This window comes from Phaethon aethereus (assembly GCF_964289735.1).
Source record: "Phaethon aethereus genome assembly, chromosome: 1".
In the NCBI taxonomy this organism is placed as follows: Eukaryota; Metazoa; Chordata; class Aves; order Phaethontiformes; family Phaethontidae; genus Phaethon; species Phaethon aethereus.
The window spans coordinates 222198839-222222566 of record NC_138575.1 but is presented as its reverse complement, the minus strand read 5'-3'; the positions used below and the strand labels follow the sequence as shown (position 1 = coordinate 222222566).

Sequence of the window (23728 nt, the reverse complement as noted above, 5' to 3'; positions counted from 1 at the left end):
TGCGTTTCTGCGGTGCCAGTGGGCCTGTTACTGCCTGAGCAGCTTGCCATTTGCCTGGTCAAATAAACAGCGGGAAGGTCTATTGCTCTATTGCAGAACTAACGAGCAAAGAGGGTTGGGGAAGAGCTTGAAGGCTATCATCTGTCGGGTGCTGATGGGTTTGTGGAGTTCTGCTGAGTGGCTGTGGTATTCTTAATCAGCAAGTTAGAACACCTAATGTATAGGAAGGCATAAGTATACCTCGCAGAGGTACACACCAGGATCATATTTATTTATGTCCTGTCCTTTCAGGCTTGGAGCCCAGCTGGAGATCTCCATTAAGAGGAGAGGAGGATTCTCCTAAGAGCGTTTCGATGAGCTCAGAATGACACCTCTCATAAACCATCTTAATGAACTGTGTGCTGGCTGCTTGGCCCCTGTGCTTAATGGAATCGATCTGCAGTTTGTGTGGGTGCCCTGAGAATAGTCTGATAGAGTCAGGCAAGGCAAGCACAACTGGAATGATAAAAAAGAAGGCGAGATAAGAGGAAAAAAAAATAATCTGACGTGGCTAAATAGCAAGGGATAAAGAGATGCCTGAACAAAGTCTAAAGTGATCTGAAAGTATAGATGGAGAACTGCTGAACTTGAAGAAAAAATAAAGGTAAGACAGGCAGTGCGATGTGCAGAGACGTCCCACCCCACCGCACTTACTGTGCAAAGAAGGAGGTGGTCCACTGTCAACACTGCCTCCAAATCCTTCCAGCTTGCAGTCTGGAGGGGCCCATCCATAATCGCAGTGACAATTCTTGTTACTGTTGCACACCTAAAAGAAAACACATATTTTATGGCATGAAAAATAAAAGAAATCATGAGGTGGCCATGTGTTTCTCTGGGGAATAGGCTGCTAGCACAGCTTATTGGCAGGCACAGCAGAGACAGGCTGGATGAAGTCCCTGTCCTAGGATAAATTTTTTACTCTGCTTTAGCTGCCACCATGGAAATGTTCCGCCTGTTTTGTGCAAAGGTGGTAGACTGGTGCCCCTGGTCATAGGCTGTTGTGGGCTGTGTGGCATGTACCCATCATTAGGTGTCTGCTACACTGGTGAAGTGAGGGCAGTGAGAGTTCCCAATCCATCACGGAGGTCATGGTCCTGTTGGAAGAGGTGTTACAAACACAGCAGGGAAGAGATGACAGCATACAGAAGGTGAAAGATGGTTATATTTGCCTTTTCCAGCTCAGTTGGAATGCCTTTAGCAGTTCTCAAGCCATTTTTAATCTCAAAGTTGGAATGTATTTTTGCAGTCTTTATTAACTGCAGAGCACTTGTGAATGCTTGGACTATTTCTGTCATGACAGTGTATTTCACAAATATGTCCAAAATGAATTTGTCATCTTCATGTGATTCAAAAATTATGGGTTTTTCTGCAAGATAGGACCACAGCTCCCTTGGTTGCACATTTATTTGTCCTGTCCAGGCTGCATTACTCAGCTCCTGCGTTCCTCTGTTCTCACTCATGGTGTGTAACATCTGAACCTCTCACGGGGTGCAGTGGAGGCTGCCCAACTGCCTGAGTATCCTTGCTGTGGGACTGCTGCCCTGGTTTTGGGTCATGCTGCAGTGTGGGTCTGCGGTCAGCCAGTGTCAATGGCACACGCTGAGGTGATGCAGAAGTGAGCCTCTCTAACCCTCTTCAGATGCTTGTTAGCTGATTTCCTATTATATGTTATTAGTCCAGGGTTGTGTTGCTGTTTAGTAGTATGGACCCATAGCTCTGCTCCCCAGCATCTCAAATTTGCACACCCGTGTAGGTAGTGACAGTTTCCCACCTAAACATTAGCATCTCCACTTTGAGTAACATTTTTCTCTCTTCTGGGGAGGCAGGGATGAGGCGAGCTTTCTTCACTCATTTATGCAGCCTAAACCATACTGAGCAATAATGGTTAATTTTCAAGGATATCTGTTTAGTTTAGAGAACAGCTTCCCAAGAAGAAAGCTTGCATTTTGGGGGCTAAAACCTTTCTCTCTGGATCAAAAAGACGCAGTTATTCCAATTACTTTGAGAACACTGTTGCCAGGAACATAACTTCTGACGGACTCAGCCACCTACAGCTGGTGACAGAGCAGAAGAAAACCAGACTTCAGACTTCCGATTACAGGTTGACAGACTGCCAGTAACTTTTCTTACTGGTCCTTGGCAATGCTGGAGATGAAGGAGGGATGATAGCAAATATTCCAAATATTCTCCCTTTGCATCCACACTAACACCCAGACAGATCTGCTTATCTACAGTAGTATCTGTCTGGAAAGGGGCAGATATCTTGGAAGTGATGTCATAAAAAAAATCCACATGTGAAATAATTCTGCCAGTATTAATGTCTGAAATGTAGGTTTTATGTAAGACTAAGTGCAGCCAATGTTGTAAAAAATCTACCATTTTTGTGGTATTTGTAAGGAAAGCAAAATTACAGAACTGAGCATGCATTTTTTTAGATCTCTCCAACGCCCGCTAATTTAAAATCAATAGCACTGACGGACACAATGAAAGATGAAGCATTATAATGTGGAAGTTGGTTTCCATGATATTTGAGGGATCAAAGAAGAAAAATGGTAAATGTAACCAACAAACACTGCTATGAGGAGCTGTGGATGGCCAGAGCAGAATCTGGGAGGACAGTCATGGGTGAAAACCAGTATGATGTCTATGCTGCTGAACCAGGAATGATTCTGGACTTCTAATACTGCTTTTGAGAGACAAATTTACACTTCGTATACTCTACTTTTCAAAGCATACTTAGATGTTTTGTACTTACCCCTCTGCCATTGCATTTTTTCTCCCTACAATCATTGCTGAGAAAAGCTGCACTGACACATGTCCTGTTTATACATATCTGCAGAAAGAGGCAAATTTATTAATGAAATGATAAAATGACTGATATTAGGAAAGGGCACTGACTAGTGGGAAAGGGTAAAAGTAGTGAGAAACTGCCTGGGAAGTATTTTCAGTCATTCATTTCATTCAGGACTTTTCTTTTTCTCTCTCCAAACAAGCACTAGGGGAGCATAAAACGAAGGTCTCCGGTTCCAGGTTCAAGATGAACCAAAGGGGTGACAACATTTGAGGGTTACAAAATGCATAGGAACCATTTTGACCTCAGGGGCTGAGTAATTAAGAGATGAAAATAATTGAAGGTTGTACCAGTATTCGCTGGAAGTATCATATGTGCCTGCTCTGTTCCTACCCTTCCTTAGGTACCTGCCCAAGACTGGTGGAAGATTCTGGGATGGATGGGCTCTTAGACTGACCCTGCACAACCATCCTGAACTTTGTACATAAATGCAACACTATTTCCCTTGGTTTCCTGGCAGTTTCTGGCTTCCTGTCCAGTCCACATGACATAAACAAGACCTTGGAACTACAGAAGGTGTTTTGTTTGCTTGGTGAATAACTTGGAGCATTTTCCTCATTCTAGGAGAGACAAACACATCTTCTCTGTGCAGAAGGAGAATGAAGGAGATCTATATCTTCAACTTTTTGCCTTGCAAATTAATTATTTTTCCAATTAATGTTTACATTTGGTGGCATGAAACCCATGTCTCCTGAAAGGAGAACTCTGCTGAAGTAACACTGAACAGCTCCTTCCCTTTTGGTGGTACTCAGCACCTCTGTTTTTCTTAGAAATATTCTCCTTGCCATGTAATAGCAGGAAACTCATCCTTTAGTGTGTCATGAGCTTGACGGGAATTTGGTCTGCATGGGTCAAAGGGAAGAAGTGAGTTCTGTTCTTGGAACAGCACTTCAAATTCTTTTGTATGTACAACAAATAAACTTTGACTTTGGTTAGTAGCTTCAAAAGAAGAGTACAATCAATTTCTTTTCCCTTCTAATAGAAAAAAATAGCAGCTGTTGCGTTAGCCACTCAGTCTGAGGGGGAAAACCCACAAAACCAATACAAGATGTTGCTATATTTCAGCTGCGGAAGGAGGATTTATATCAGAGATCAAGAACATCTCCTTTAGGAACAAAATCCTTTCATCTAATCTCTGTCCTCTACTAGTCATATATCATCCTTCTTTTTTCAGGGTACCTTGTTTCTACCGCACGATGTGCCGTCTTTCACGGATCCCTCGTCAGGAGTGTCTGAAGCCAGGTGGAACTCAAGTCCCCAGCAGAGCTGATTGTTCACAGTAGTCTGAACCACAGTCTCACCGTCTTGCCTGACTGGTACTTTTTTAATGTTAGCACACTGCACTCTTCCACACAGGACGTTCCTGGGATAGACAGACAGTCTGCTGCAAGGTCTATAGAGGCATCTGAAGATTTGGTGATCCATGGTGCTGGTACACACCATGGTACAAACTGGGCCCATTCCAGCTCACACGCTTGGAGCAAACCTGGGCACGGTCAGAGGTCCCAGCTGTCCAGGATCAATCCTTTTAGGCAGTTTGCATCCAACCACCTCTTTTCTGAGGTTAAGGCATTTAACTAGTATTGACACAGACTCTTTTATGCTAGTTGGTGTCAGGGCCTTGGGCACATAGGCACAACCCCTTGGTGTATGTCTCCAGAAGCTGCAGAGACGCTTCCATTTACCTTTTTGACTGTCACTTTTAATGTGTTTTCCCCATTTTATATACTGAGAAATACTTTTGTTTATGCCAGGAGGAATTTGGTGTGGTTATTCAGAAACTCATCTCTGTGCCCAGAGGTTGGCAGCAGTGAAGGTCAGGTGCAGCCCATGCAGTGCTCAGCAGGAAAATAGGAAATGAGCTCAAATTCTGAATTTGCATCCTCCTGTCTCCTCTAATGACAGCAATGTCCCTCTCCTTGGTGCTGCCAAAGCGCAGGCATGAAGAAAGGTTAGGTACTAGCAACTGCGTATTTTTGAATGAACGTTGACGTGCACAGGGACGGCAAATCTCCAAGGTCCTGGTAAGCAATCTCCTTCCTTTTGAATGACTGTGCATATGCACACTCAGATGTGGGTAAGCCTCAGCAGGTCCTACTCTCGGGACAGGACCATAGAGGAGGGCTTGGTGAGTGATGAGTTCAGAGGTTGAGGGACTGCACTCTACAACAATGATCTGTCTAGAGATGTCTTTCAAGATGTACTGACTGCGCATGGTGGCAACATGAAAATAATTAATGCTAAAGGAGAAAAAGGGTCAGAGAATGCGTTAACAAACTGAACAGGAAAACCCAGCCCTGCCTGGTGATGGGATGACCCCTTACTGTGGGAAAGCTGGAAAGTATCATGTGCTGAATTTCCATTAATGCTGGGAGATTTAAGACTGTTCAGGACAAGCAAAGAAGAAAAATCTATGAGTTACTCTAAAAAGAAAACCATCCTCACTTCACTTTCTGGATTGAAAGTAAAGTGCAAGACGAACCCAACCTGAAGAAATGCTGCCTCAAATTCCTCCTGTTGCCATGTGATTTTTTCCCTACTTTGACTGTTATACAGGTAGGGTCTCAGCAGCACTTGTATATCGCTCCTTCATCTATGAAAACTGACCAGAAAAGCCTAGCAGAGCCTCCGAGTCGTACAAAAAGCTGCACTCCTTTTCCTGATACCATCTTTGCTTTTCCCTCTCTCATTGTGCCTAATCCCAACAAAAAATATTCAAGTTGAAAAATTCTTAGAAACAGTCTTCAGTTTGTATGCTTTTTGCAGCAATGCACGAGTGGTGTCCCGGTCCTGCCTGGCTACTGGCAGGACCGGGACACCAGTGACCACCAGTAACCAGCACTTACTCTTCCAGGCATTTAGTGTAGTACGTCCCATTCCAGCCACAGTTCCCACACCGGTCGCCTCGAATGTTCACTTCTCTGAAGCAGCTCAGTGGGGCACGGTGGGCGGCTGCAGGGCGAGAGAGCAAAGGGAGGCGTTCATGGAGAGGCAGGGACTATCTGCACCCCTCATGATGCCTCTGGATTATTTTTGTGGTTTTTGCTGAAATGAAGTTCTAGTCAACCACAGCTTGCATTTGACTTGCCATGTTTTATGGGAAATTTGCTTTTTTTCACCTATTCTTTTGGCTCTGGTTCTCTTTTTGGACCAGAATAATTACTGTGAGAATGAAGTGGCTGAATGAATGGATTTGCCACCAAGAGATCAAGGAATGATCAGAGTAGATCATGGTCATTTATATGGAACAATATGGAGCAGAAAATTGTACTAAGAGCCTCAAACCTTTCCCAAACCTATTTTTTTCTTTAATGCTAACTTGCTGTGTGACACAGGTCAATATATCTTACGTTTACCCTGAAACCGGAATCGCCACCATTATATTCAGTATTAGCAACACTAATTCCTGTTGGATGCCAGAAACTGCTCACAGATCTGGCTTTCAGTAAGATAGAACTGTGTCTGACCCAGGGGGCTCCCAGTTTTTTCAGAACACCTTTCTATTCCCCAAGCGTTGTATAGAGCACTGAGGGAAAAGACGGGAGAGCCTGTGGTCAATGCAGGACTCCCATCGGGCGTTTTAAGAAGTTTTCAAGCATCCGAAATGTTCTTGAAGTAAAACCAAGTGACAGACTTCGCAGCTGTCCTGCAGAGGTGGCTGAGATCACTGTTGGCCACATTAGCACCACACAAATGTTCACGTGACAGTTCCTTTGCTGTCCCATGCCGAAATGATGACAAAAATATTCTCCCCTATTGGTGACCTTGCACTGTTGCAGAAACGCTTTTCATGAGAAATGCTGCTGTCTTCATGCGCAGGGGTTCCCAGAGACTCCAAACTTCTCATAGGTGTGGTAGATCACAGGGGAAGTGTGGATTTACTTACAGAAGACTTTCATATGTTCATAAAGAAACCTAGGACTCGGATCGTGATGGGTGTTACTGCTGTCACTAACGAGGGAGCGCAGAATAGATCCACTCTGCTGCAGCTTCAGGACACATGCACTGGGGAAGTTTGGTTACTTCCTACAGAACTGGAATAATCTGAGCGAGGATGTGGGCAGGTATTCAAAAAAATCACGTGCATGCTTCAAGTTTGAACTGGGGGAGATTTAGGTGCACAAATTACAGGGTGTGGTTGGTTTCAGAGGCATAAAAGTGATCTCCATGACTGTCTCCAGCACATCTTTGTTTCTGGGCCCCTCTACTGGTGGATAGATAAGGGTGGCCACCTCTGCTGTTTCTGTTGCACACTGGGCATGGGGTGTTCCTAAACAGCACTGCAACAACAGCTGCCCCAGAAAACCCCTTTTCTGTTACCCTAGCTATTGTAAATATATAGAATCATAGAGTATTTTACGTTGTGAAAGACCTTTAAGATCATCGAGTCCAATGCTGTATTTTATATAGATATTGTGTATAGTTACATACATAGTTATATAGCTATTGGTATAAAATCATGGAGTATTTTAAAAGTATGCTATAGTAATTTTTGCACAGATACTTATATTCTTAAGTAACTGGCCCATCTTCCTAAGCCTGCCTGCCTGCCTTATAAAGAGTAAACAGTGAATCTTCAGTGACTGTGGAAAAAAACAGACTTTTTTAAAGCAGAGGGCAGGGAAAAGGGAGGAGACACGAGGTGAAGAGTTATCTGAAGGTGAGGGCTAATTCCATATGAGATATCTGGCGGTTCCTTAGATGAGATATCTTGCCTCTACCAAATAAAGCTTTGCATTGTGCCTCATGGCTGTGGCAGTGCCCATCATAGCAGCGATCATTGTCACCACATGGGGTTCCGTCTTGCTTAAATACATCCACGGGGCAGGTCCCTGAAGAGCCGTTGCAGTACTCGGGGAGATCACATATGCTTCTGTCTTCTCGGCAGATTTTTCCTGCTGGCTGAAACTGTAAAGAAAAGCCCACAAAATGAGTTTTGAGTGGAATTTTTTTCTGGAGCCACTGGCCCAAATTACTGAAACCCATGTGGCAAGATCTTAGGGAATACCCCAAAAGTGTAAGAATAAGAACAAAAACCTGAATTTGAAAAAAGTCAGGCAGAATAAGGACTGGAGGAGGGCATAAGGGACTGAAGTCCTTGCTGTCCATCAGAAACTGAGACGTTGCAAATGGTGATTACTGATATTCCAGCAGAGAAACTTGTGGTTTTATTTGTGCATTTCAGGTTGAATCTGAAATGCCTCTACAAATACAGCGTTGCTGGATTTTCCCTAAAAGCTCAAAATCAGCAGGAATGCAAATGAAATTTTAAAATCTCTTTCCTTTCAGCCAGACCTGTGATTGTTGGATGTTTTCTCCATGACAGCAGTGCTTACATTGGGTTAGTCGGTTCTGTCCTTACACCCTTGCTTTGCTGCTACTGCTGGTGGCTTTTGTCTGACATAATTTCCATGTTTCTAAACTATTTGTTTTCTGCCTAAGCATGAGCAGTTTCCAGTCAAGTTTATGCATATTTTCTGACCAGATATACTGAAAAATGCAGGAAATAAGCATTATAGCACCTATCAGCTCAGGAAAACAATTAAATCATTAGTGTACCCTGCGTTAGGAAGCCAATACCAGTTGTTGCTGTCATAACTTACCTGACATTTGTGGCAGCATTCACCTCTGTAACAAGAAGCCCCTGGTGCCAGCAAGCAGCTGGAGGAGAAGCAGCATCCTTCTTGGAGACATGCCTGGGAATAAATAATGCCGTACCATCTCGGTATGAGAGTTCTTATTCGATCACCTCCTCTAGCTTAAGAGGCACAGAATTAAAAGAAGTTAAGGGAAAACTGCTGTTTTCTGCTACTTTTCAAACTGGGCATTCTGGAGTTCTGCATCGAGGGGAAATAATGTCTCATGTAGATGCTTTTAAAACAATTCACATTTTTCTCCCAATACTAATGCTTCCATCTCATCTGCTGTTAATCAGCCAAACTACCTGCTTCACAAGGATGCTCTAAGAACAGGTTCATTAATATTTTGAAAGTAGTTTGAAACCCTTCTGAGCACAATGGGAGAGATTAGTCTTCCTTTCTGTCCTTTTTTCCCTTCTTTCATACTTTCCTTCCTTCCCTTTTTCAAATCTTTCAGCAATGATCCACCATTTCCTTAAAAGTTCAAATTCCCAATCCTAAATCATTCAAGGTGCTAAAGCTGTTGGACTCTGAATTTTGTCACATAAACACAATTAATTACTCAAATTTTAAGGATACCTGGGATGTCAGGGTATCTGCTTTGTAAAGAGAGATGGTTAATGGCTTTTTAGCATAAAACCAAGGAAAAGATACAGGAACAATAATGAATTGATCACACAGCAGTGACAAAGAGGAGGTAATGGGGACATTAGCAAAGACCAGACCTCTCAGGTTGTTGATGGAAAACAAGATTTTCTTGGGTCTCCCGAAGAGACCAAACTTGTAATGTGGTATTTGAGAGGGAATTTAGGGCTGTGTAAAAATTATTGTGGGATGATTCAAAGTGGTGGGGATGTGCAAAACTTTGTGTGGGATGGTTAGGGGAAGAACCAAAGGCAGGGAGAGATTAAGGTGGACTGAGGAACAAGTGTGGTAAAAGGGAAAAGAGGGGGGATAAAAGGGGTTGATAAAAAGGGTCTCCTGGTCAGGGCACTTGTGTGGCTGAGCCCTGGGCCAGATTGAGGAGAAGAGGTCTGGGACCAGTTGTTGGAGAGACTGGGGGCTTGGGAACTGTAGGTGGTAGGGTTTGTTTTTTCTGAGTGTAATTTTTAAAGCAGGTGGATCCTCTTTATCAGCAAGGTGCAGGATGTTCAATCCAAGGCTGGATATCAAACATGTGCAAATCGCTCTACAAGGGAAATGTCAGTGCAAAGGCTGAGTTTTGACAAAGCTACAGAAACTTTGTACAAATAATGATTACACAAAACTCAAACAAGAGTTTCCACTGGAAAACTCAAACTTTCCGAAGTGTCACAACTGCATGGATCCTGGAATTAGATCTGCAAAGGTACCAGCAAGCAAGTGCTTCAGAAAGGCCCTTTTTCACTGACTTCAGGGAAAATATAACAGAAGAAAGAACAAATAGAAGAACTCTCATTGTACAGACAAGAAGGTGCAAGTGCTTATAACCTGCTTGTATATAGAGCAGCTTAGAGGCAAAGACTTGTCCCTTCTGCGGAGTCCCCCACTTTGACGGCAGCACTGCTCAGATACTTTTGTTTTCTTCAGACCCCTCATTCTCACAAACATTCGTACAGCCAGAAGGAAAAGACCTTTCCATTTGGATGAGGTGTGGAGCGGTCTCGTCTCTGTCCCAGCAGCGTGACTCCTTATCAGACACTTGCAGACAGGGTTCACCGTTAGCTCTGCACAGAGTCTGACATGAAAGGTCCCTCCATAGCCATGGAAGAAAAACTAAGTTTACCTCTAGATATGCTCTGCATATGTTTACATATATCATGTATATTTTGCCCACAAATAAAGCCATATTTGGGAAAATACCCACTTAAGGGAATTCACAGAAGTGGAAGCCAGTGGGCTCGTTTGAATGTATAACACTTCAAAGATCACTTCTTCCCTTGAGTCAGGGAGCTTTTATAGTTGCAAACCCACCATATTTTTACTAACACTACTCTAATGTGTAGATTGCAGTGAAATATTTAATTCCTAACCTCGTCGCTGCCACAATCACATTCTTCATCTTTTTCCAAGATGCCGTTGCCACAGCGTTCAAGAAGAAATGGCTTTAAAGATGGTATGTTGAGTAGACAAGGTAGATTTTTTCTTATTACTTCATCGTAATATTCTCCCATAGTGCAGTTACTGAATGCCAAGCAAGATCTGTAAGAAAAAAATATTAATTATGTATAACCATACCATATACATAAAGCAATTGATAGACTCAAGAACAGATTGATTAACTAGCAAATTGGAATATGGGCAGTTTTAGGGAGAATAAGACTTTTTCTCTCCTTTTTTCTTATATAAAGACATGGGAGACAGGAATAGTTGCCTGGATGAGAGAAGGGGAAGACTACAAAGTGAAAGTGTTTTGGTTGTTGTGTAAAGCTGAAGGTGGAGGACAGGACACACAACGTGAAATTGGGTATGATTCATCACAATGTACAATGTGGAGAGCAGATCAGTGGGTGTGAACGAAGGATCTACTTACTTTCACGTGAACACTACAAAACCTACATGGAAGTTGCAAAGTAACCAGGGGAGAAACAGGGTGGCTTCATGCCTAGCTGCTCAAATCAATAACAGCTACTCATGAACTGTGCAAGGAGTGCGGGCATGAGAATTTTGAGATGTGAAGAGATGTTATCTCTTACAGAGGATTTTAAAAGAGAAATTGAGTGCAGTTTGTAATCATACAAATTAAGAAGAAAGCTGAAGTAAGATGGTAATATAGTGAGCATGATGCAGGTATCAAAGAAAATGTAGATGTGGCACAAAACAAAATGAGAGCTTGCCCTCAGCTTTGGTAAGCATGATGTCAGGCGGCACTGGTGCGACAACAGAGCAATTCAAATAAGGAACAAGGCTGCGCAGACACCCCATAAAGTGCTGAGGGCTTACATACCCCTAGGGTGATACCCGGACAGGACTGATGAGGAGTAAAAATTGACATCATGGGGTAGGTGAGAAGCAGCAGCAGATGGAAGGATGGATGAGTCAGAAACTGAATTTCTGGTGTGGTGCATAAATATGGGCATGGAAATTACTGCAGCCAAAATGGAAGCAACTTGACTGAACATGTCAGTTAATTGCCATTTAGGAATTCTGGGAGAACTACTGCCTAAAGTGAGAGGTTTGGAAACAAATACATTTAATGAGCACATTAGGATAACAAGGTTACTGTTTGAATGGATGGCAGCAAAAGCTGAAGGATCAGAGACCTGTGAAACACAGTGCTCTGACTTGCTGAGATTTTCACCCCGTGAGGCCACCAAGGTGGACGGGATGGAAGGGACCATCACGGGGTGAAGCAGCACTGCTGGTGACCCCACTGAAATGGCTGTTTCAATGCTGTTGTTACTGAAAGTGCGGACAAATCTGCTAGGAGACTTCAGTTTCTCAAATCTTTAATGTCTTCAGGGAAGCTTAGTTGGTCTCTGGGAAAGATAAGGATCTAATATTATGCAAGGAGCCCATGTCCTTCTCATTGTTGCAGTATGTGCATTGCAGAGAGCGAAACAGAAATGAGGACTTCTTCACACCAAGAAAAGGATCTTAGGATTTGGAAGCAAATAACTCTGCAATGAAGCAACCTTCACTTCCTGCTGAAGTTCACTGCATGTTGGGCAGACCTCTAGAGCTAAGGGGAATGAGTAATTTTTAAAGACATTGTATTATCAGCAGTATGTGGAGCTGACTGTTGCAGGGATGGTCCTGCAATATCATATGGTTTCTTTGACGCTGAAACAACAGACGTTGATATCTACCAAATCTCTTCACAGGTTTCAGGAGACTAATTAATTAGTGGAATTATTTTTCTTCATGGTAGTCCTATATTGAGATACAGCAGGTACGAGGAGCAGCTCCTTGTACACAAGGCAACTTTTCTGGAAGATACATTTTCATGAGTAGCAATTGTAAGCAACCAGTGCAAGAGGAAGGAATGCAGTAACCCATACGCCTGCAGGAAGCATCAAAACACAGCTACGAAGAAGCCAAAAGCAAGTATCACTTGGAGAAAGCAGAGGAAAATAAATTAACAGTTATATGGTGACCAGTGGAGCCAAGGAACCCACATTTTCTGGGAGAACTGGTGTCTCTTCTATTATCTAAATAACTATTTTCACTTGATAAAGCATCGTAGAGTAATTTAGGTTGGAAGTGACCTCTGGAAGTCCCTGGTCCAACCACCTGCACAAAGCAGGGGCAACTTAGACTCCCATTGCTCTGCCAAGTTGAGCTAGCAGATTAAAAGATGCTGTGGAGGAAGGGGCATATGCACCCCCCTACAGAACACAGCGGTTGCTCAGAGGTGGATGGCTGAAGGCAATGACACAAATCTCACCCTCAGTGATGGGGGGAAAACCAAGCTTTACTTACCCTGGGGATGATCGCATGATGCATCCTCTGTGGGTGCAGTTGCAATTGCAGAATTTGGCATGAAATCGTTTTGCGTTGTCATGGCTGAAGCCTAAGCTGTGGCCTATCTCATGGGCGAGCGTCATCACGTCGCTGACGGTGTCGTGGCCAGGGAACTGCAGGCAGGAAGAAAAACCACAGGTCCATATTTTCTCAAGTCAGTGTATGTGGATGTGGAGAACTTCAAATCTAGACTTCCAATGTTTTGCTCAGTAATTGTGAAATTTGTTCTAGCTGGGGATTTGCACTGGCAGACAACCAATTAGGGAAACCAAAGGACCCCTAAGCAGCCTTGGGAAGCACTGGAGAATTGTTCCTTCACCATCTCATCTTCTTTAACAAATGGCAAAAACAAGGCCAGCATCGTCTCCTTTAGATGTCCAGTTTAGGTATTACCTGCTAATCGGTAAAAGCCCGAGCCCAGGAGTTACATAGAATTGACTCCCAAGGTTCACTGTAAATGTGAAAAGTTTATTTTTCTTTCAGGCAGTGCAAACCAGCGAGGTCTCCCCTTACCGAGACGACACCCATGGAGTTCATCTGGCACATTGTCCTCTTCCAGGCAAATCCCCGTTCCTTGTAGTGCTGGCCGCTGCAGTAGGAAAATTTGAACATTGAAGAAATGCAGAACAACTTTGTCTCAATAATGGGATGCATTGCTTGAATTACAGCTGGAAAGTAGTGGTTTTGGGTAACAAGGAGCTCCCTTCTTGAATAAAAGTCCAGCATCTCCCGTTTCTCCTCTGGGAGCCCCCTATGCATCCAGGCTGGTACCCACAGATCAGGTGTGCAAGCACCAGCGATGCATCATGCTAGTGGGGATATTAAGGAGGCAGAGCCACGGTATATAAACTCATTGGCCTCCTTCCTGCTTTAAAGGGTAGAGTGGTCTATAGGCTATTCAATATAATTATTCAACATTATTTTAAAAAGATTTGGCAATGTAATATGTTGAGTTTGAAAAAAAAAAATTCAGTAAATATTGAGGTATGTGTTTTACTGTGCAGAAGGTTTATTTCCCCCACAATGAAAGAAAAAGGAATAGTCAAAACAGAAACAAGGTGCTAGGTCTTTAAAAGCAAATGAGTGAAATAAGTGATTAAACATCTTGTCGTTTGAGATCTAACTCCCTCGTCCTAGCAAAAAGGTTTAATTGGAATATTGAGTTGTAAACCATATAACAATGAGTTATTATATCTAAAAAACCAAGTGGCTTGTATATATAAAAATGAATAAAAAGTAAACATGAGATTAAATAATTCAGTTACAGACAATGACATCAGAATTGGAAATAATCTGTACACTCTGTGTGTGTACATGTGTGGAAAAATATAAAAGAGGACAATGACAGGAAAAAGAGAATTCTTGTATCAATTTACATGACAAATAGGTGCTGATTAGTACATGGACTGGTTAAGCTGTTCATTTTTTTTCCACAAGATATCACCAAGACAAAAGACTTATCAGCATATAAATGTAAAAATTAGAAGAAGAAAGAGATGAAAATATCCTTGCTCCCTGCTTATCTCCCCATGGTCAGTATGTGAGCTGAGTGATTAAAATGCAGGACTCTTACAGCAGTAACTGGATATGGTCATAATTAATGCGACCGACAGCATCCCTTTGACACCACTCCGCAAAAACCTGCAGCGTCCGGGCCAGGCTGTGGGCGGTCGTCACCTGGTCCATCCTGGTCCACATCTCCACTGCGCTGATGATGATCTGCATCTTCATGCGCTTGTAGACCTAGAAGGTGGCAAGAGCTTGTATCCCCTGTAGTCCACGGGGTGTGCAGCGACCCTCGGCACCGTGCTTGTCTCCCCGTTACCCGTGCAAGAACCAGTTTCTTGCTAAAGCTGAAAGAGCTGAGCATGCCATTTATTTTTGTGCATTATATACATATGAGCTTTCTTTGTAGCTCATTTTTGAGTGCCTCATGGCTGATGCACCGGCGCCTTGTTGGTGTAGTCACACAGGAGCAGCAGAAGATGAAGACTCGTGCTGTTTTGGAGGACTCCGAGCAACAAGGAGGTGAAGAGACAGGGACATTGTAATGAGCTACCAGAAAGCATTTAGTGACAGTAACGCATATTCCCAATCAAGTGTTTTAAAGGGGTGATTTCAAGATTGTCTTTAAACTGACTTCACCCATATTAGAAGCAATTTTTTAAGTTGAAATTGGTTTTACAGTGTTGAGAAACACACTGGTTCCTGGTAGAGTATAGAATCATAAAATCACAGAATCATTAAGGTTGGAAAAAACCTCTAAGATCATCAAGTCCAACCGACAACCCAACACCACCATGACCACTAAACCACGTCCCGAAGTGCCACGTCTACACGTTTTTTGAACACCTCCAGTGACGGTGGCTCCACCACCTCCCTGTGCAGCCTGTGCCAATGCTTGACCATTCTCTCGGTGAAGAAATTTTTCCCAATATCCAATCTAAACCTCCCCTGGTGCAACTTGAGGCCATTTCCTCTTGTTCTATCGCTGGTTACTTGGGAGAAGAGACCAACCTCCACCTCACCACAACCCCCTTTCAGGCAGTTGTAGAGAGCGATGAGGTCTCCCCTCAGCCTGGGTAGCTGCAGTCAGGCACAGATCGGGTCAGCCAGCCAGCCAACGGAGCAGAATGGTGATGGTAATTATCACGTCATTAAAACTCACTGTGTTCAGGAGGTTGCTTATGGAAATGAACAGATGTAGCATCAGGGTTTCATTGTAGTTGTTAACTTGAAACTGAGAGGGAAGAAGGGCTGCGTTACAACACTGAACGCCAAGGACTGCCTCCAATATAATTCAACAGCCATAGAATGGCGATAATTTCTGATGCTTACCAGCTCTTTGTTTGTGATCAGAGCCAGCTCCAAGTATCTGGTGGGCACGGGCAGGCTCTGGAGACCAGGGACCTCCTGGAAGCGAACAAATAACACTGCAGTTATTGAGGTACGTTCAGGAGCTTAAAAGCTTATGTGGCTTTGCAAAATCCAAGGTGGTGTTACTCAAACTAATCCAGAATTTCCTTTAAGTACAAGAACACAGAGCAATTATGCATTAGAGAAGGATTAATGAGTGTAATGAGTAATCAAGGCAAGAGCAGAGAGATTGAGAGACAGAACACAGCTGTAGGTGGGGTTTTCTTGGTAGCAGGGGCATTACCTGGCATTGCTCACGTTAAATCAGCTCCCTGTGAGCTGCAGACTTTTGCACGTGCTCAGACCATTTTTTAATCTTTAAATTTGGCACCACAAAAACTGCGTCAAAGGGGCAGTGGAGCGGGGTCAACATGAGCTGCCTGCATCAGGCAGCTCAATGCTAGAAACCGGGAGGGTAAACAGATAATTGCAGGTAAAAACTGGTCCTGAACAGAAATTGCTCAAGCCATATGAAAGCCACTAAAATAACTTAAGTTAGTTTTGCTTCGTTTTACCCAGGACACGAGCGTAATACAGCAAATGGGAGCGTGCCCATTGATAGACCCAGCCAGTGAGAGGTACCATGTACTGCACCTGGGATCCAGCAGTCCTGGGAAGTAAGGTTTTTAGTATTTCTTGCACATTTACCTGTGCATGGGCAGTCCTGTAACTGAAATCTGCTGTAGGTGTGACACGCTCGGTCTTGAGCTGGGTAGAGGTCATTGACTTCCACGTTTTGTACACCCGGCACATTAATTGCTGTAGGCAATTGGTTGGTGGGTAAGCTGGGGGCTTATTCTTCTCTTCCAAGTACAGTATTGCTCAGTGGCAGCATCGTCTCCTCTCGGACGGGGTGAGTGCACAGTGAGGCTGCGAGGGTGTTCAAGATCTGCAGATTTGGTCAAGTAACGAGGGTAAGAAAGAAGCTGACCCTCAAAAGCCTGGCTGGTAGCTTTGGCCTTGGCTGAGGTGGGGGTGAGGAAGGCATGTTAGCTTTTCTCATGAGTAGTTCTCAGGTGTTTTGGTGGTAGAAGAGGAGCTGCTGTCTCTCAGAAAGACAACTTTCTAAATGGTTTGGCTGTTGCAGAAGTATGCATGGCTCAAAAAATGCTGTTGCTTAAGTCATTTTAAGCACAGGAACTCATCTCTCTTCTCTGTTGAACAAATGCCACTTTATTATTATTATAAATTATCCTCTTTCCCTGGCAGGTTCTCAGTAAATTCAGTGAAATTGTAGCAATTTATAAAACTATATTCCACCATGGGAGCTGATAAGTAATTCTTTAATCTAAATGCTTCATATTACTGTCAGGAGGCAGTATCTCTGAATGTTACTCTTTCTTTCACCAAATACAATCACAGTATGCTGGCGTAGGCCAGGCTGTCGCTATAAATAATCCACACTCGTAGGTACAAAAATAACACTTTATCTCAGCTCTTTTGAAAGCAGGAACAGCAATGACAAAAGTCCTCACAAGCTCTAAAAGCATTCACAAATCAAATAAACTATTTTTCTAACCAAGGCGTTTCTGAAAACAACTGCATCAGTAATATCCAATTTAAGTGATGTCAGAACAAATTAATTTCCTTTGATAACACGGAAACTGTTTCTGAACACAAGAGAACCAGCAGATATGTGCATTTTGACATCGCCAAGGCGTTTTTTCATGTAATTTAAGCAAACTGGGGCGGTAGAGTTCAGATTTGCTTACTATAAGGTGAATACTAACTAGAGGCACAGAGAGAGTAGTTGCTGATCTTTTCTGCCAAGATGTAAAGATGCATTAAATGAAGTCCCAAGGGAGTTGGACCGGGAGCAGAAACTGTTCAACATCTACCCCAGCAACCTGCAGTTAATACAGCTTGCTGGCAGATTTGCAAACATCAGAGAAGTACGATGAACCATGATGAGACTTGAAATTACTCTGCTACTCGATGAAGGAAAAGAAAAGCAAACAAGTAGGATGTAGGAGCAGGAGTAGCATCAGTAAAGGCAGGTGACATAACCTTCCCCGTTACTCAGTGCTCACAAGACTTCAGCCAAAATGGCTGCTGGGGTAGAGGCACCATGGCCCCAAAGACTTGGACCTCCAGGTGCACAGACAAGGCCACTGGAAGGTTTCTGGAGAAAGGGGGGAAAAAAGGGCATATTACACCCTCAGAGCGTCTATTTCCGACACACTAATAAGGAAGATTCAGGTATTGCAAGAGGTTGCCCAGAGGGGTTGTGCAGTCTCCATCCTCGGACGTCTTCAAGACCCAACTGGAATAAAGTCCTGAGGAACCTGGTTTGACCTCAGATCTAACCCTCCGTGGAGGAGGAGGCGGGACCTGAGATCTCCTGAGGTCCCTTCCAACCTGAGTCATCCTATGGTCCTATGAGATGGCACTCAAGACTGTTGTCAGAGGGGCTGGTAGCACCCGCACCCCAGGAGCACGTCCCACCCGCCAAGCTGTGTCCTTCCCAGGCTCTTTGGCTGGGCAGCCCTGCAAGAGGAGGGTCTGGAGGGAAGAGCTCTGGCTGCAGACCCCTGGTCCACGAGTCTACACTTTCCCTTCTGGAGTCAGGCAGTAAAATACTGGATTGTCAATAGATTATCTACAATAGAAAGTTGGTAATGATTGAAGTCATCAGCTTCTGATCATAGCTTATTTAGAAATGTTATCTAACTGTCTTTAAAAATAATTAATAATTTCAGATTTGCTTATTGAAACCTTCAGCTGCTTTTCTCATTGTCACTATACAGAAATCCTCTTTGCTTCCAGACCTGCAGGTGCTTTGCACTGTGAACCCTCTGTCATGGTTTTATGAATGCAACGGTAACTTTCCCTGTGGTCAGATCACTCCCAGCATTAACACAGCCCGTACGTATACACACGAACGTGCGACATCGACACGAGTGGATGGGGAGTCCTTACTTCGACAACAAGGATTTTACGGCTCCCATTCGCAAGTTCTTCGTCTTCGGGCAGACGGTCCTTGTGCTCTTCGGGCACTTGGCACAGCTGACGTGAGCTGCCTTCCAATGCCCTTCGGTAGATGAGGTGTTGGAACGTCGAGGAGTTCTCCATCGGCTTGATTTCGTACCTCAGATCTCCAATTTGCAAAACTCCACTGCGAATTTTCAAACAGAGGAGTCAATAAGAGATGTGAACTAAGTGACTTCTTAAATTATTTAGTAAATACAAAACTAAACAAGGTGCACGGTGCCCATCATAGTGTGGCTGGAGATGTGGGGCAGCCTTGTGCATCTTGCCAACATCTTGGCTCTGGGAGCCACCTCTGGGTTTCAGGGCTTTTATGGGATCAGCCCATATTTTATGGTGTTTTTTTGTGAAAGGGGGAATAAGGAAAGATTAAAAAAAAAAAAAAGATTTTTTTTACAAGGGCAGGTAGTGATAGGACAAGGGGTAATGACTTTAAACTGAAAGAGAGTGGAGTTAGGTTAGATATAGAAAGAACATAGATAAGGAAGAAATTCTTCACACTGAGGGTGGTGAAATCCTGGCCCAGGCTGCTCAGAGAGGTGGTGGATGCCCCATCCCTGGAAACATCCCAGGTCAGGTTGGACGGGGCTCTAAGCAACCTGCTCTGGTGGAAGGTGTCTCTGCCCATGGCAGGGGGGTTGGAACTAGATGATCTTGAAGGTTGTCGTGGTTTCAGCCAGGGTAGATTTAATTTTCTTCACGGAAGCTAGCGTGAGGCTGTGTTTTGGATTTGGGATGAGAAAATGTTGGTAATGTGCTGATGTTTTGGGTTGTTGCTAAGCAGTCGAGGACAGTCCAGCTTCTCATGCTGGCCTGCCAGCGAGAAGGCTGGGGGTGCACGGGGAGCTGGGAGGGGACACAGCCAGGAAAGCTGACCCAGGCTGGCCAAAGAGATATTCCATACCGTATAACGTCATACTCAGAATATAAAGCTGGGACGAAGAAGAAGGAAGGGGTGGAGGGACGTTCGGAGTGATGGTGTCTGTCTTCCCAAGAAACCATTACGTGTGATGGACCCTGCTTCCCTGGAGATGGCTGAACCCCTGCCTGCCCGTGGGGAGTGGGGAATGAATCCCTTGTTTTGCTTTGCTTGCGTGCGCGGCTTTTGCTTTACCTGTTAAACTGTCTTTATCTCAACCCAGGGGTTTCCTCACTTTTACTCTTCTGATTCTCTCCCCCGTCCCACCGTGAGGGAGTGAGCGAGCGGCTGCGTGGGGCTTAGTTGTCGGCTGGGGCTAAACCGCGACAAGGTCCCTTCCAACCCAAACCCTTCTGTGATTCTACGAGTTGGCTCTTTCACACCACTGCTCCCATGGGCAGGGATCCAGCGAGAAGATAAGGGAGCTCACCTAAAAGATCTTCTATGGAAAAAAGGTGTCATGCCCAAGGTTTAGGACACATCAAACGACCTTGAGAGAGAAATCATGCAGCTTTGCGAAAAAGTACAGAAGCTGCAGATGAATGCTATATATTAAATGAAAGTGAGAAGGCAATAAAAGCTCTGCGCTACAGCTCTTCCAAGGAGCATCTGTCTTTGCGATCTGTTTATCCCTGTGTAGACACTGCAGCTAAATAGGCTGCATCTGCTAGTAAGTTTGCATCCTAAAAAAACCTCACTTAATTCAGAGACATTTTGGGGTGCTTGTATAAGAAATGAGGTGCAGTTAGGTCTGTCAACTCTCAGTCTCATGCCTGGTCTTGTGAGAAGCTCAATGGGTCTTACTTTTGCCAGAGTTTGAGTTATTTAGTTATTTAGTCCTAAAATGTTCACAATTACTGGTTTGTGTGTCACAACAGGAAAACGTGGCCACATCGAACACTGAGCTGGAAACCCAGAAGACTTTGCTAAGGCAGCTGTGCCAGTGCATTTATCAAGGTCTTTAATGGGAAAAAACTGCCCGTTTCCCACCCCGCGAGTCCCTTGCATCCATCCAGGCTGGGAAGGAAGCCGTGGGGAGTCTGATGCTGGTGCAGAGCATGGGCAGCTGGATGCCGTAAAGCGTGGGTGGCTGCGTGGAAGGCTGGACAACTTCATTCCACTGAAGCCAGTGAAAATAATACAGAATAAAATTAAACATTTTCAAAGTTAGGACAACTTCTTTAAAAAAACCAAGCAGCTCCTGCTCCCCAGAGCTGATATTTCTGGAGAAGATGGAAGGTTTGGGTTTGATAACGTTGCAGAGGGGTAATGTAAGAAGAGGACTGCTGAGCTATGCGTGGTTCATTTAAATATCCTCTTAATCTTCAGAGGAGGGGTTATGCTAGTATTTCTTTTTATTTCACTAACATTATAAAGTGAAGAAGTTCAACAGGAAGGGGCTTCAGGAGGGATGTTGGTGATGGTTATGGGTGACCACCCGTGTTTTGGGAAGTGTGATTTGCAGGAGACTGTTATGCCTGTACAGATATGCTTTCTGTCTCGTGTTCAGAGCTTGCACTGTCAGAAATAAATATATCCCAGATGTGCAAGTGTGCCTGAAGAGGAAAGTTTCTCGAGCAGTGCGTGTTTAGTTTACTGTCTTTTAAGGTAAGACTTGGAGCTGTCTTGGCGTGTCAAATCTGCTACCTGCTTACAGGCTGCCAGAAGAATATAAAGCACATGGGAAAAAATTTCGTTAAAACCTGTTTTTCTGCGAAGTATCTGCCTTTAAAATCTATACTGGAGATGCTGTAAAATCTGTAAGACTAAAAAAATCTCAGCTGTGTTTGAAGACTTGAATTTAATAGCGAGATGCAGCAGGAAGCAGCGCACACAGAAGTGAGGGTACCCACTTTAAAAAGGGAGATAAATCCCCATCCCAGTTAATTTGATCCTGAACCCTCCATTCCGCCCTGGGAAGAGCCCTACCTGATCCCGAAGCACGTGCTGAGGGAGGCGATGGATCCTGGGGAGCCTTCCACGAACCCCTCGTAGTAGCAGTCATCCTGCAAGGTGCAAGCGTGGCGTCAGGCCGTGGGAAAAGCTCCCATGCCCAGGTCAAAAAACCCTGCATCAGTCAAGGGACACGTAAAACCTCCCCAAACCGTCCTTTACTACTTTACAAGGGGAATTTCATGTGCAAAAAAAATATGAAGGCATAGAAGGTAAGCAGGGAAACAGCAGGAGCCTGAGAGCTCGTCATTGGATAATTGCGAATTTTCAGGAGGGTATTTTGTGATTTCTCAATTTTTCTTTTGATGGAGTAAAATTATTTCAAAAACTTTAAAAATCTGAAAGGGAAATCAAGTGTGCTGATCAATCTGAAATAGTTTTTCCAGTTTTTATCAGTCTCCACACAACTCCCGTCCTTTTTTTAAACAAACGGTGTAAAAATAACAGACTTTTTTAGAGGCAGGAAGCCATCCCTTGCTTAGATCCACTGGTATATTTGAATGACCCTGCGAGGAGGAGGAGGGTCATTTACTTCTGGCTCTCGATGCATCCTTACCAGATGTCTAAACTTACCTGAATATACGGGAACTCGGTTATCAGGTCTCCCTCCGGACTGTACGTGAAAACCGGGATGTCCTTGGCTATCAGATTTCTGAAAAGCGAAGCAGAAATCCTCGGTGCAGGCTCGTTCATCGCCTGTAATGGCTCTGCGCAAGGAAATAGCAGAGGGAGCAAAACCGGGGGAGAGCCTTACTTTGCCCGCGTCAGATGGACGACGTGGTGGTTTCCTTCCGCCGTTATTAAATAGGACGTGTCCCCCTGGAACGGCCGAGGCACCGATTAATTTCAGAAATTAATCCAGCAGCAGAAGCACTATTTACAGGCCGATTTTGGCTGGGAAGCTGGAGCCGCCTCCTTGCCCCGTTCTCCCTTTGGCACCTGCCCGTGGCCCCGGCAGAGGCCATGGTCCAGAACCTCGGTTGAAAAAGCCTTTCGAAAAAGCAAATGACCTCTGTGAAGGTCCAGTCCTTTGTCTCCAGCCGCCTGGGCACTGTAACTTCGGAGTAGACGATCCTCGATGCTTCAGTAAAACCTGGAAGAGATTCTGCATTTAAGGGAAAAGGGCGTTAATCGCACTGGGCAATGAAGGATTTCCCACCCCTGCAGTGCAGAAGGAGGATTTTCAGTGGAAGTTTAAAAACTGTGCTGTGTTTAAATTTTGCGAGTCCATCTGTCTTCAATGAGAGGTATAAAGGAGGTGGTTGCGCAGCTCTGTGCTCTTAATGCTGGCTTCTCATGAAGCTTAGGGCACGAGAAACCCCGGACAACATTTTTTAAAAAGGGGAAAAATGAGATGACTTGTGTAATTGCAAGACGCTGAGCCCAGCGTGGATCCCCCTGCTCGTGTCCCCAGCCCGTGTCCCTCCATGCTTGCCCCCATCCTGCGTCCTCCACCCTCACCCTCCACCCATATGCCCCAGGCTGCATCCCCCAGCCCGTGTCCCCCACCCTGCCTTCCCCTGACCAAGTGCCCCATCCCATGTCCCCCGCCCCACATCCCTCCACCGATTGCCTCATATGTCCCCCATCCCATGTCCCCCCATGCGTACCCCCCACGTCCCCCTGCCCGCTTCCCATCCCACCTCCCTCCACCCACATCTCCCCCCTGCCCCTCCACCCTGCCCTTTGGGGTACCCCAGCCCTACTCCATCCCCCTCTCCCTGCCCCTCACCTGGGCAGAGGAGCAGGATCAGCGCCATGACCCATGTGCCCCTGGGGAGTGGGCAGCGCCCCGTCCCCATCCCTGTGTCCCTCCAGGCCAGGCCAGCCCTGTGGGGATGCTCCGTCAGCGCAGCCCCCGCCTCAACCTCCCCTGGCCTCAGCCCACCCCGAGGGGGTCTGTCACCCTGTGCCCACCCCCACCACCCTGCTTGGCTGTGGCCCCATCCCCACTCTCCATCTCCCTTGTTGGGCCCCCCA

General features: G+C 44.8%; 1 protein-coding gene across 1 annotated transcript; it reads right to left on the bottom strand.

The window, feature by feature from the left end:
* Positions 1 to 328: 328 nt before the first annotated feature.
* On the bottom strand, positions 329 to 23508 carry LOC309417547 (disintegrin and metalloproteinase domain-containing protein 9-like; the record flags this gene model as incomplete). The annotated part of the gene is made up of 17 exons (XM_082015058.1): positions 329 to 805; positions 2795 to 2872; positions 4070 to 4253; positions 5737 to 5842; positions 7606 to 7798; positions 8494 to 8586; positions 10542 to 10710; positions 12931 to 13085; positions 13486 to 13561; positions 14546 to 14715; positions 15641 to 15712; positions 15811 to 15885; positions 18808 to 19003; positions 21725 to 21801; positions 22322 to 22455; positions 22692 to 22853; positions 23481 to 23508. 17 exons carry the CDS (start codon positions 23506 to 23508, stop codon positions 551 to 553), a joined length of 2223 nt encoding a protein of 740 aa, XP_081871184.1. The 3' UTR covers positions 329 to 550.
* Positions 23509 to 23728: the final 220 nt, after the last annotated feature.